This window comes from Chlorocebus sabaeus, chromosome 27 (genome assembly GCF_047675955.1).
Source record: "Chlorocebus sabaeus isolate Y175 chromosome 27, mChlSab1.0.hap1, whole genome shotgun sequence".
Taxonomy (NCBI): Eukaryota; Metazoa; Chordata; class Mammalia; order Primates; family Cercopithecidae; genus Chlorocebus; species Chlorocebus sabaeus.
In genome coordinates this window covers 14,621,454-14,635,756 of record NC_132930.1, presented here as the reverse complement: position 1 = coordinate 14,635,756, position 14,303 = coordinate 14,621,454, and the positions used below count along the sequence as shown (strand labels likewise).

General features: G+C 35.1%; 1 protein-coding gene across 6 annotated transcripts in view; it reads right to left on the bottom strand.

Moving 5' to 3' along the window:
* ARAP2 (ArfGAP with RhoGAP domain, ankyrin repeat and PH domain 2) overlaps positions 1-14,303 on the bottom strand; it is a 239,471-nt gene that overhangs the window by 145,798 nt on the left and 79,370 nt on the right. For all 6 annotated transcript variants that reach the window (XR_005243943.2, XM_008017680.3, XM_008017677.3 and 3 more), the window contains exons 10-15: positions 13,159-13,274; positions 11,111-11,310; positions 7,970-8,055; positions 6,949-7,131; positions 5,832-6,006; positions 5,244-5,378 (exon numbers count right to left, since the gene is read on the bottom strand). Coding sequence is in view for 5 of the 6 variants with exons in the window: in XM_008017680.3 (XP_008015871.3) it covers positions 5,244-5,378; positions 5,832-6,006; positions 6,949-7,131; positions 7,970-8,055; positions 11,111-11,310; positions 13,159-13,274 (895 nt within the window). In the remaining variant the exon portion in view is untranslated. The remainder of the gene's footprint in view (positions 1-5,243; positions 5,379-5,831; positions 6,007-6,948; positions 7,132-7,969; positions 8,056-11,110; positions 11,311-13,158; positions 13,275-14,303) is intronic.

Genomic DNA, 14,303 nt, shown 5'->3' with positions numbered 1-14,303 from the left:
ATTCACTCCTAAATCTGACTTTGAGAAATGTCGGTACCCTCCTCGAAACCCTCTTTGCTCCACAAGTCATTTTAATTGTTAAAGGAAGCTGTTTACCAACATAAAACTGGGGCCACAGAATGAATGACACTCAGGCCTCAGCTGTTCCATAAATAGGAGCTTATAGGATGCAAGTAAATTTAGTGGACTGGCAAGAAGGGTTATTCATTCTTTCTATTCAATCTTCATGTTGAGATCAGTGAAGAAAAACATTACTACAAGATTTACCCAAGCACAGGTAAAGAATTCCCCAGAGGTGACCAACTGAAACACTACCATGGAATGATAGACATAATATAGTTGGATACCGTAAATGTCGGCTACAGCCTACAGGACAACATAACTAAACTCAAAAGCTAACTGGAAGTCAGGGGCAACTGTGTTTAAACATAAGCTCTTCAGTGCTCCTCTTCATCATCATCATCATATTTATGTGTCATGCACTGTTCTACACATTTTACATGCTTTAACTCATTGAATCCTCAGAACAACCCAGTTATGTCAATTATATTATGCCCCTTCCTTGTACCCTTTTCACTGGCACATAACAGGTTAATCGACATTCTTGAGGTCACATTAAGTACTTAGCATCAGAGGTGGGGAAGGAACTCCAGGCAATTGGGTTCTGAAAGTTGCTGTTTTAACCTCACTGGCAGGTGGGTTCTGGAAGCCGCCCTCTTAGCGCCTGCACACAGTTACTCACTGTATCTGTTAAATGCTTGAACTATATAAATTCATCTCAAAAATGTATTAGGGTAAAGAAGTCATACCTTCTAATACATATGTATACAATACATCTGAGGTAGTTAAGGCAAAACTGTTATTTTTTGAAACTGTGAATTCGTTTCATGAGAAATTTCCTAAATTAATAGTATTCAACACCCACTACAAACAGTAATATATGTTAGTAATCCTTTTCATTTAAAAGACACGTGTTTTAGCTTTGGAAAAACATGTTTAAGCTATACAATCTAGGCTTTCACAGAACAAAAGATCTTCAAAATTCCTCAGTGTTAATCCACAAAGTTAAATATAAACAGACAAATATAATTTCTAGTAATCCAAAACAACCACTTTCTTTTTAAAAATCGAATACTGTGTAAACAAATCAAGCTAAGATATCAAGGGAAAAAATATGGTCGAGGTAGGAAAAGGGAAAACAAAACCAGGATGCTATTATTCAACTCTGTGCTTAGGCTCAACAAAAGCAATCCATCTTTCTTTTCATGAACACTAAACTGAAAAGGGAAAAAAAAAAGAAAAATACAGATCAGTCTTCATAACCAGAGGCTAGAAAAACTTCAAATCTCGAAAACCTGAACTGACAATTTGAAGCCTCTGAAACTCTGGAACTGCATGCATTTTATTCCCAGACTTTTGTCTCTGTTTTTAATCATTTTGCTCTATGGCTGTCCTGACAAGTGCTGATGGAGTGGTAGCATCCAAGTGCTTGCTTTCAGAGGCAAAGGTGACAACCACACTTTAATCTCTAAATCTTTCCAAATAATTCATTTTTTTCATAAATCTGATGTTCAACAGAAACAACACTATTGCACAAACTTCAAGGAAGAAAAAGAAACAAATACAGAAGTTTTTCTGGATAGTTCAACTTTTCCTGTTCATTTGTAAGTAGGGGCTTTCTGCACAAAATATGCTTTGTACCAGCAATTATATCTTTTTATCCACAGATCAAAACCAAATTATTGACATATGAGTCATCCATTTACACTAGTGGTAACTTTCCTAAAAAATGATTCTTCTATCATTCCACAAATACTTATCATGTCCTACCATGTGCTGACACTGTTTTGGGTATCAAAGATTTGATAATCCTTGACAAGCTAGAAAAAGCTGATGCCTCATTGAGCTTTCACTTCGGGGGAAAGAGAAACAAATAAATGGAAACAGCACATCTCCGTGTGATCAGTGGTAGGATGAATATACACAGCATCCTATGAACGAGAAGGGCTGGCAGTGGGTTCACACATTAGTAGGGTGTTAGAGAGGCCTCACTAACTAGGGGGAACTGAATTGATTCCTGAATAAGAAGGAACCAGACTGGGGGAAGTGCCCTCTTTGCAGAGGGAACAGCAGGTGAAAAGGACCAAAAGAGGCAGAAAAGGACTTGGCATGTTCCAGGAATAGGGAGGAAACCAGCACAGCCAGGCAAGTAACCATGTAGAGACACAGTCTTGCTCTGTCTCCCAGGCTGCAGTGCAGTGGCACGATCTCGGCTCACTGCAAGCTCCGCCTCCCAGGTTCACGGCATTCTACTAAAAAGGTCTTTTAGGTCACAATAAAAAATAAGGTTATATTCTGGAATGAGGAGCCACTAGATTTGAGCAATGGAATTACATGTTCAGTTTTCCAGTTTGTTTGTTGTTGTTGTTGACCTGTAGAAGACATGATCTTCCTATGTAGCCCAAGCTGCCTTCAAGCAATCCTCCTATCCCAGCCTTCTGACTACCTGGGTGATTTCCATTTTTAAAGATAATTGGCCAGGCGCAATGACTCACGCGTGTAATCCCAGCACATTGGGAGGCTGAGACAGGCAGATTACTTGAGGTCAGGAGTTCAAGACCAGCCTGGCCAACATGGTGAAATCTCATCTCTACTAAAAATACAAAAATTAGCTGGGTGTGGCGGTGGGTGCCTATAATGTCAAATACTCAGCAGGCTGAGGCAAGAGAATTACTTGAACCCGGGAGGCAGAGGTTGCAGTGAGCCGAGATTGTGCCACTGCATTCCAGTTTGGGCGACAGAGCAAGACTCCATCTGAAAAGAGAGAGAGGAAGGAAGGAAGGGAGGGAGAGAGGGAAGGAGGGAGGGAGGGAAGAAGGGGAGGGGAGGGAGGGAGGAAGGAAGCAAAGAAGGAAGGAAGGAAGGAAGGAAGGAAGGAAGGAAGGAAGGAAGGAAGGAAGGAAGGAAAGAAGGAAGGAAGGAAACAAAAAAGATAAGCCTCTTTCTTGGAGACAGTTTTGAAGGGAAGCTAGGGTAAATACAGAAAGACAATTAAGGAAGGCACTGCAGCATAGGTAGGTCAGGATGGTTACTGTGGCTGGAAGGACGTCAGTGGAAATGAAGAGTAGCCAGCTGCTTCAAGATCGCTTCAAGATCTATTTTGAGTTTGAAGTGATAGAACTTGCTGGTAAATTGGATGAAAGATATTAAGACAATCAAAGAATACCCTGCCAGATTATTTTCATTAAAATCATTGCTATTGTACTATATAGAAAAAATACAGAAGCTAACTTTCATATTACCTAAAAGGTAGTGTTTTAAAATGGAAAAATATCCATAAATTACATATATAGATAATGCACCCGTTTCTTTTTTAAAATAAATTTTAACCAAAAATCCATAGTTAATATACAAAAAATGGAATTATTTAGTTACAATTGTTTATTACATCAATGTAGTACTCAAATAAATTTAAAAACCAATCTCTTTCAAGAAAATATTAAAGAAGACTGGTAAGTTTACAAATATTATAACCACAATTGTCAAAAATAATATAAAGATTATTTTTAACCTGTACAATGCTTACAATATATTGAAAAGTCTTGGGAAGAAACTCTTGTGTTTAAATCCCCATTTGATCTTTATAAAACTGGTCTGAAGAATGAGTCTGTGATATCCGAGTATTTAGAAGAAACATTCTTCTAAACTTTTTTTAAGTACTTTAATTATTTTGATGATTGATATAGTCAATTCACAGAGTGTCCAAGAACTTTCATCTTCTGATCACTTATCTTTTAACTACTTAGGGATAATACTGACAGTAAAAGTGGAAGACAATAAAACAAAAACAAAACAACAAAAACTCAGTAAAATCTGACATTTATTATTGGCTAGGCTGAGTATAGGATGACAAAAACCAATTGTCGAAAGAATCAAAAACATCTAATTCAAAGGATAAAAATGCTCTGCCATTCTACTGTCATCTGGCTGTCACACTTTGACCAAAGCTAAAGTGCTACTGTAACAATGAGAACACAAATCAGGTGTAAACTTCTGTTTCATGCTGAGCTTCATTGTTCATGTGAAAATCGACATAACATCAATGATCTTGCAGACTTTTATGAGGATTATAATTAATGTATGTAAAGTACCTAAAGCCATGCCTTACACATAATACATGCTCACTCACTATAGGACAGCTATTCTTTTCAGGAAAATCTAATAATGCATAGTTAATCCCAATATAATTCTGCTTCAGGATATATTATATGTCTCATATATATATATATTTGGAAATAAAGCTTTTATATTGAAATAAGAACTGCAAATCACATATATGAGGACTAACACTCTACAGTAAGTTTGTCATTCTGTAGTTCTTTTGATTGAGTAATATAGCTGAATTATATCACCTAGTGAATTAATGCTAGGCTCCAGAGCCCATCAATGGCCACCATCAATTGGCAGGTACAGCTTAATCTCTCTTACACTCTTTGTTCCAGTAAGGCAGATTGCATTATATTTTCCTGCCTATATTTCTCAGATTTGTTCCAATGTATATACATGAGCATAAGGGCTGTGTCTTAGTCATTTTTAAACTCCCAATACCTAGCATCAGTTTGACACAAGGAGTTGGAAGGATAAATGAATAAATGCCCCATTGTGACTCTGCTCAGTTAATTCCCCAAACCTAGAGTATGTTGTTAAATCAGATTCTCATCATTTTTTGAAATCAAGCTTAAGTTTTATTTTACTTAAACAAACACACACACAGACACACATACTTTTCATCAGAAAAAAAAAAAAAGTGAACTTTTTGATATTACTTAGTACTCTAATTGAATATGTACTAAAATTTTGTCATTTCTTCCTATGTGTTCACATTTATCTGCATTATCTAGTAAGCCAGTTGGGGTGTCCATCCCTAAGGAAAGGAGCTGATTTCACGTTTTTTTTTTTTTTTTGTCGGAATAACCTTTATAACCTGAAACAGAATTGGTTAGCCTTAAGGTAGGTATCAGTGAATTCTGTTGAGAATTCACTCAGCATTCCAACCCAATGGTAAATCCCTGCTGCAGTATATGAAATAATATTTGTACCTAGAAGCGTTTATACATCCTCAAAAATATCTCTACTTGGAGATCAAATCTAACATCTCAAAAAATCAAAATCTAAACCTAATTGTTTTGATAATGGAATAAAGTTTTTATCAGACAATATCTAAAAGGAACAGAAAAAAATACCTTCAAGCAGTTTTTTCTCTGAAGAGAGTTTGGAAGCAGCAGCAGGAGCTTGATACAAAAAGTCACAGAGGAATGTGGACTGGGAAGACTCTTGACTAAATACACCTTCAGAATGAATATCATGTTGAGGGAAATCTAGAAAAATTAAAGAAATATCTAAAATATAAACAATTTTCCTTTTGCTTATCATATGTACATGAGTTTTGAGCTAGAAGAAAAACTACTTAAAATTTACCAAAGAATAATTATAGAGATATTTATTTTACTTTGCATAAAATTTGCAAATAAGCACTTAAGTCATGTTTATTATTCATATATGAAAATCGGATTTAATGTTGGTGGAAATGATTATGTGGGTTAGCTATTTTAATCTTCCATTTACAAGATTAAGAGAATATAAAAGATTGACTTCCTAAACTTTTTATTGAAATGATATAAGAAATAGTCTTAGGCCTCTCCATCTTTTCGGTAATTACATTTTTCTTCATTCTGATGGTTTCTCTTATTTGAAAAATAAATAGATTCATGCTTCAGTCCTTTTACGGATATATCGGAAGGGACCAGGTTAATGAAGAGACAGTGACGAACCTGAGAATTTGTTATGGTAGAGAAATTCCATTTGCAGACTTTGCCCAGCCTTCTTGGCTAGCAGATAGGGGGTGCTATGCACGGGGTCTCCAGTGGCACACATGACATCTGCTCCACTGAACAGCAAAGCCATTGTTTCTAGAACATCCGGTTTCACTACAGCAGCACACAGAGCCTGGTCATTAAAAGAGAATACACATCTTAAGGAAAGAAAAGATTTTAGCCATTAAAATGAGTGAAAGTCTGACAATTCATGTATAGGATAAAGTCTGTATTCCTTTTATCCTAAGGCAGCTACTAATAATTATGCCATGAATTAGGCAATAGGCACAAAAGGCCTGGTTTGTGTGAATCTAAATTACAACCCAAGACCTCCAAGTCTCAATTCATTGTTTGGTTGCTATGATGTTTCTTCTAAACCTAATCCATCATACCTGCTTTGGAAGACATTTTTATGCTTACATACTATGATAATGGTTGATGTGCAGAGAATCAAAATATTTCAATATAATAATGAAGTAACCATTAAGTGTTTTTCATATTAATGTTAATATATATTTTCCAATCTAATCAGGAGCTGCAGAATATTTGAATTATTAAGTGCTATGAGAAATTGAAAGATGAGTGCAAAGCAAATTCAGGATCTTCCCCTCGGGGGTCGAGGATAGGAAGGAGGAAGAACAGTGAGAAAGAGGCAATAAAAAATATGATTGACTTATGTTATATATCATCTTTGTACAAACAATAGGAATTGCTAGAATTTTTTTTTCTTTTGCCTTGAAATAATAAGCTGCCTCTACATCTCTTCTCATCCTTTCTTCCCACATTATATCAGTCCTCAGACTTCACTTTACTGGATCCCCATTTGCTTCCAAATCCTCAGATTGTGGCACCATGAGTTAGCAGGAAACTTCAGTTATGGAGGAAGAATTTATGCTTTTTTGACAATGAATCCTTAAGTGAAACAAGGGGGAAACCATTGAAATAATCTCACAAAAGGAAATAAAATAAATAATTTTGTCAGATTGTATAAGATTTTTTACTTTTTCTCAAGAATCTTGGCACATTATTAAAAAGACATTAAAATCCATGTCTCCTGTTATGTTTAATTGAATACCTTATTTAATTCTTCTTTAGTGAGAGATGCCAAAAGGGTTTTTCTGAATTTTCCTTCTTTATATTTCTGAGTAATAAAGTTTTTTCTCTTTTCTACTGGTGAGTCCATATGTAATTCTTCATCCTTTTGAAGATTACCAGCCCAAAAGTCATTTGCTCTTTTGTTTCCAATGACAATAAAAAGCTGAATTGTCACAAAAAAAAAACCCCATAATATATCAGTTCATAAAAGGTATTTGAATCTGCAGGAAACTGAATTATATTATAAATTAAAGCATAACTTAGTATAAAGTACAGGAAAACAACTGACAGACCTAACTCTTCCAGAAAAAGGAGTGAAAGCAGATACTATGATCAGTTTTGAATACAGCCTAGCCACTCTAAATAATGGAAAGAAATTAGCTTGTAAAGAATTGCAAACAACACAAATAGTAGCAAAAGTATTTTCATTCTTTGACACTCCAACTGAGACAGATTCACTTTAAATGGCCGAGTAGGTGGGCTAATGCTGTCTAAAGTGCTTGGTGGTGGAACAGGAGCCGAAAATGGAGACAGGACACAGCAAAGTAGCCTCGATCACAGTTAATGACAGAGTATGACCAAAGTAAAGAACAGTAAATTTTTCCAAATGTTCTCATTCACTCTCCTATTATTTTACCCATGCTGGGTTTAAGACACACACACACACACACACACACACACACACACACACACACATACACACACACACACACACACATAGTTCTAGCACACACAAAAAAAAAGCTGGCAAACCTTTCTAAATCCTTATTATTATTATTAAGGATCATCTATACTTTTACTTTTAAAATAACTATCTCATTTAGGAAGCATTCTCAAAGAGTTACTATTAAAAAGTCTATAAGCTATTTTCGTAATGTAATGAGAACTTTATCAAAGAGCCCTGAGAAAAATTCCTGCCACCCCACCCCATGGCATACCTCCTCCCAGTCTCTGCAAACTGAACCCCTACCACAACCCCATTCAGGTTAAATAAGACTCACCTCGATGAGTTCATTGCTCCAAATGCTAGCATCCATTTTTAGACTTCTAACCTTGGAATCTTTTGGTCCCAAAGATCTATGCTGGCCTAGAGTCAAAACACAATTTCATTTCTATTTTAATTTGTATGTAAATTTATTTTACTTTGTTTTGGAAAAAAGTGTATATGTCTGTGTATGTTCGTTGTGTATCTCCTCAACTTAAAACACGCCAATACCTGCTTTCCTCAATGACAAGATGACAAGAGCACTAACAATAGTAGTGGGAATTAGACCAATCACAGCTGGCTACAATAAAAACAGCAGCAATCATCATCAGCATCTGCACTGATAAAAAAACTATACTTAAAAATATATTTATGTGCATGTGCGCATATGTACAGATACATGTATAAATATTTCCTCATTTGGTAATCAGCTAGAAATAGGCCACTGAAAACCTTTTGTAAAGCTTGCTAAAACCACATGTATGTAAATGCAGATAATATTTCTTTACTGTTACAAAAACTTGACTATTGTAAAACTAGTTACATGTCTAATAAGTGTGTCCTTAAAAATCTGACATGAATACTTTATTCAACAAGTATGTCTGGAAGAGAGTAAGAGCCCAGAATTTTATTACTGTCAATTCAATTGTGCTGTAAATATCATCATTCAGTCATCACTGAGCAACCAGGCTATGTCAGATTATTTCAAAGCTGAGAAGGAAAAAAGTATACAGTCCACTATCCTTGATCTTAAGGGCCCTTAGCCTAATGAACAATGAATATTCATATTCATTCCTTTCCCTACAATAGGTAAGAGGTTCTTGTCTTTTTTTTTTTTTTTTTTTTTTTTGGTAGAAACTACTTAAAGTACAAAGCCCTAAATTCCTATGGAATAAATCTGCATAGGTTTGCATTTATAATGACTACCTACAGGCAATACAGTACCCAGAAGGTAAAAACTTAAAAGCCTGTAGGAAGACATGAAAGGGGTTGCTGGAGTAACCCAGGCATGACAGATTCTGAGTTGAGGCAGCAGGAAAACAAAATGGAGCAGACAGATTGAGAGAGGTTGATAAGATAAAATGAATGAGACTTGGTGGGTTTGAAGGAAAGAGGAAGAGTCAAGAAGGTGTCTCAGATTTTAGGCTTTGAGAGTGCAGCGTAGACAGTATTGCTTCTGACCAAGATTGAGAAGGTATGGAAATGTGCAGTTTTATGAAATGGGCTGAGGGGAACAACAATGGCTCCATTTTTGACATGTTACATTTGAGGTGTATTTGGCAAATCTAAGTAGAGATTCTAGTAGGCATATAATCATAAGAGTTCGGTGTCCGACAGCGTGAGAATCATCTGCTTAAAAATGAGTGTGGAATTAAAGTGATAAATAACATCACTCAGCAGCAATACAGTAAAAGAGAAGTGAGAATGTAACCCAAGGGAACACATGTATCTCACAAACATGAAAAGTAACCTGGGAAAAAAAAAAAAAAAAGACTGGTAATAAGAACACACAGAGCGAATGGTATCTTGTAAGCTAAGGGAGGATGGATGTCACAGAGAGACATGTTGTCAAGAGTCTCAAATAAAGAGACAATAATAAAGATAGTAAGTGACCACACCAAAATTGAGAGGTAAAATACATTGGTAAATGTGGTGAAAAGATTTTTACGGCAGTTGAGTGAAAAGGTAGTTGATTACAGAATGCTGAAGAAAACTTAGGAAGATAAAGGAATGAAGAAAACCTATGCACACTACAACTCCTTATAACATCCTGTCTATGAAAGGAAAAGGGGACAGAGATTGACACACAGAAGGAAATGGGTAACTTTCAGAAATCCTGATGGTTTAATGAGACAAACTTGTGCAAGTTAATACAATGAAACAAAAGAAACCATGGCTGAATACTTACATAAGAGAGTGAACAAGTGATGAAGTGGTATCCTAAGCAGGGAGGAAAGAAAGGAAGCAAAGGTAGAAAAAAAGCAGCTGTGAAGAGCACAAAGGCCGTCTCTTCCAATGAAACTGGAGAGAAGAAAAAGATGGGATAAAATACAAAGTAGAAGGTGATTCACGGGCATTTTTTGTTGTGATTGATATTATTAATTAGCTGGTGAGGAAATCTATCTTAGTTTGATGAGAAATGCAGTTGAACAGTGCTCTAGAAAAGTGTTCAGGATCTGAAGGAACTCCTGTCGCTGCACTACTCACTGCACTCTAGCTGAGGTAGGTGCTCCTCTCCAGCGTTCTTGTTGAAGCCTGTATTCAACTCTAGTCCAACATTCGTCTCATTATCATGAAGGAAATGTCATGTCTTAAACACGTTTTCAATTCCGCACACCAGCACAGTGGTTAGCATTCAAGCTGCATTCTCTCTCTCTCTCTCTCTCTCTCTCTCTGTCTCTCATCTCTCTCTGTGTGGTGTGTGTGTGTGTGTGTGTGTGTGTGTGTGTGTATACGGACAGTGAGAGAGAAGGTGGTGGGACACAGGTAGTCCAGGACAACTGAAGTTTAGACTGTAGTTAACTTTCTCCAAAACTTCCATGATCACACACCTAAGCTGGGGTCCACTTCCTTCCACTCACTTGGGCAACTGTCTGAGCTCTCAAATACACGGAGAGGTCAGGTTGTCAGGTGTGATGTCGCAAGAAGAAAACCAGTCATAGTACCGGTTTGTATTCATAAACATCAATAGTCTTGTGAAGTGCTTCTTTATAAAAATTCTTATTATAAGAGATACCAGATCTGGCATATGAAGTTTAGTGCTCAAAACAACATTGAGGTGAAAAATATGTGTTACCAAAAATGACTGGGGAAAGGTGGATGAATCTTCAAGTTAAAGATGCAAGCTTGTTCAGGATGCATACTAAAACATACATACCTAAAATCTAGAAATTTCAACATTGCCTTTTTAAAATCTATACATTGACCAGTAGGCACAAAATATGATTACATGCTTAAAAATCCATTTTTATATCTAAGTCATACATAAGAGAAGTTTAGACTCATAAGCTATTTCTGAATTTGATTTAAATGTAATAAGCTTTCTCTAGTTTTACTTTTCACAACCATTAGCTACAATATATAATATATAACAATGAAGAGCATTCAGTGTCTGTCTGCCACAAAGCAGTGATGAGCAACACTTATCACTAATTACCTGCACACTTCTTACAGATGACAACACAGAGATTGATGGATGCCCAGTCAGGATCCGGGGCTTTACAATCTGCACAGCTCCTGTTAGATTCATTGAACCAAATCTTCTCAGCTACTTCATAATCAGAGAGAGTTTCTGCTATTGATTGCTGCACAGCTTCAATCCAATCTTGTTTCTCTTTTTCAGTCTCGGCTGTAAAGCTGAAACAATTAACGTTTCTGTGTTATCGATCTCCCTTGTAAAGGCCAATTAAGCAGTATGTTCAGTTTGCATATTCATTTCACTCACAAATTAAACAACAGCTGAAAAATATGCCTGCTAGGCAGTTCTGGGTTGTCTTTTCTGTTAAAAATCATTTAACTCAACAAATCGTAGTTTTTTTCCTTTTAATTTTCCACATTGCTCATGTCTTTGTTTACACATCTTGAACCAAAATTAACATACACATTTTCTAAAGAAAACATAAAATTTGCCATGTTAGGTCACAAGTCTGAACAAGAGGCTATGTTTCCTAAGCAATTGTTATATAATCATCAATAAGAGTTTATTGGCAGAGTTTCAGGGCTACTGGAATATTTTGCCAAGCAAGTATGCCATGATAGTCTGAAGCTATGTTATCAAAAACACCCACCAGAAATTGTGACTTTTTTTTTTCAAACTTAAGAATAGATTCTCTCTTTTTTTTTTTTTTTTTTTAATTAGAAGAATGCCCAGATGGTTCTAAGAAACTGGGAAATCAAAAAAGTTTTAAGTGGTTACCATTCTAACAGTTTTCTAACACATTTTTAGCCACGTTCTGATTTATTCTGAATCTTAATGTTTACTGGGAGCTCAAGTGAACGAATAAAAACATTAAACAGCAGTTCATTCCTTCAAGAAATATTTACTGAGCCCCTACAATGTGCAAAGGAACATGCTACAGTGCTACATACTAGGTCAATGACCCACAAAACTGATGTATATTAAAATTTTCTTTGTAAAGAGGAAAATGCTTTGAAATATAATGAAAATCACAGCCAACATATTCTAAATAATCCATAAAAATAAATGGCCTACATGAATTATACTTTTTGAAGCTCTTTAGGATTCCATCACTTTTAGTGGTTTCTGGTTCTACTAGAAATTTGTCACAGACAATATATTAATATCTATATTTTTAGTTTTGGCTAGAATCTGCAAATGTAAAAATAAAGCTTGTTATTTTTATGCAATCATTTCTTTCTCAAAATTTGAGGCAATGGATATAGTTTAACAGGCAAAATGAGTAACACACTTGATAGTATCTTTGAAATTCCTAATTGTTAGTCCTTTAAAGGCCTAGAACAATCGCCTCTGACTTGCACACTACTCTGATGTGATTATTTATAACAAACTAATTAATATAGTTGAACTCAAAAGATGTTGACTTATGCCTCTTCTGTATATTAAAACTATAGAGTCATTTTAGTTTATTAAAACATATTAAGTACTTTAAATTATCTGTTTCATTGTCATAATGATACAGTTAGTAGAATACCATAATACAAGATATATAAAAAATGCTAAAATATTTGGATCAATAGGTGCTAAGAGATTCATTAAATTTAGTATCATTTGAAGCTGGAGTCCCTGGAGGAAATCATATGGAACAAATGTAATTAGGAATTGATTTTTAAATGAGGGATTGTATTTGATCAGGCTAAAAGAAGATAAACAGCAATACAACTTAAAGACAATGTAATATGTTTTTATTTCGTGACTTCTAAATGAGAAGGAAATTATCACACATTTGTTTTCAAAAAATTAACATACACCATGCCCAGTAAGAAAATTATGTATTAAGAAATTACTCAAATTTCATGAAATAAATATTTTTGCATGTTTTGTGATTATTCAGGTCACTTTTACAAGGTGTTTTTACAAAGTGGCTAATGAATTAGATAATATGGAAAAGCAGGAAGATAACTTTAAATGGCCTACAAGAGAAAAATCACCATGAACAACATAAAGGTGGATCACCCAAGCTTTCCTATAGTAGTACGAACACAAAATGTTTAAAAATAGCTTACCTGAAACTCCTATAGGGAGTGATTATTTCAAAAGACTGTTTCACAGTTCGGTCCACTTGTTTTACATTTGCTACATTCATAGGAATTATGGTAATACCAAGTCCACTCTTAAAATCCTAGTTTGGAGAAAAACATAAAAAACTATAAAGAAACAAAAAAAAGATTTTGAAAGTATAATTATATTTCCTAAATTCCAATAAATTCTACCAAATTTTACTACAAAATCTGTCTCACTTTAGGTAGCCACTCTCAATACATACTAGCACTGGGCCATAAGCTTTACAGCCAGCCTATTGATAACGTATGGGGTTTCTTCAACGTGAAAGATACATTGACTAGGCCACAGACACTGAACTAGACATGCTTTGCTTTTGAAAGAGGCATAATATTCACCTTTATGCATTCATTAAAGGAAGCTAAATACTAACTACCTCTTATCATATGTCAAGCAGTTTCCTAGGTGGAAATGATACTAGGAGGTTAGCATCATTACTAGTTATGTAAAAAGATAGGAAAACTGAGGCACAATGGAAGAAGGTTACATGGAAAGTGCTGCTACTTGTATGTGGTAGAAAAGATCTGGAGCCGAATCTGTTTGATTGCTCTTTCCTTGTTTTACTATCCTAGATTACCTCTGCTGTTTGTCATTATTTTTCTCCTCATTTACTCTCAAACAAAAGCATTACTTGTCTTACGAGGTATACAATTTTACCTCATTTCCAATATTTTATTGCTTTTATCTCCCTTCAATCAGCTTCCTAAAAAAACTCCTCTAATGCTACTTTGGTATAAAAACTGCCATTTGTTCAAAATCTATAGTTACTATGTTCAACTTGTCTCATGAAAATTCAAAATTGTTCAAAAGGCTACAACAGACTCTGTATTCTAAAAGCATTAAAGTTTGCAATATATCATCTACCCATATGGATTTCAGAATGTGACTTATCAATTAAATAATCTCCACACTTTACAAAACAATATGTACATCAAAAAAAGAATGACCTATTTGAATCAATTCAGACTAAATGTGTTCTGAATTCCTAAATTATGACTAAAGAAAAGTAGCAATATTAAAGGCAAAATACAAAAAAAAAAAAAAAAATACTGGCCCATTTTCAGTAAGAACACTTGTTAGAGACTGTAAA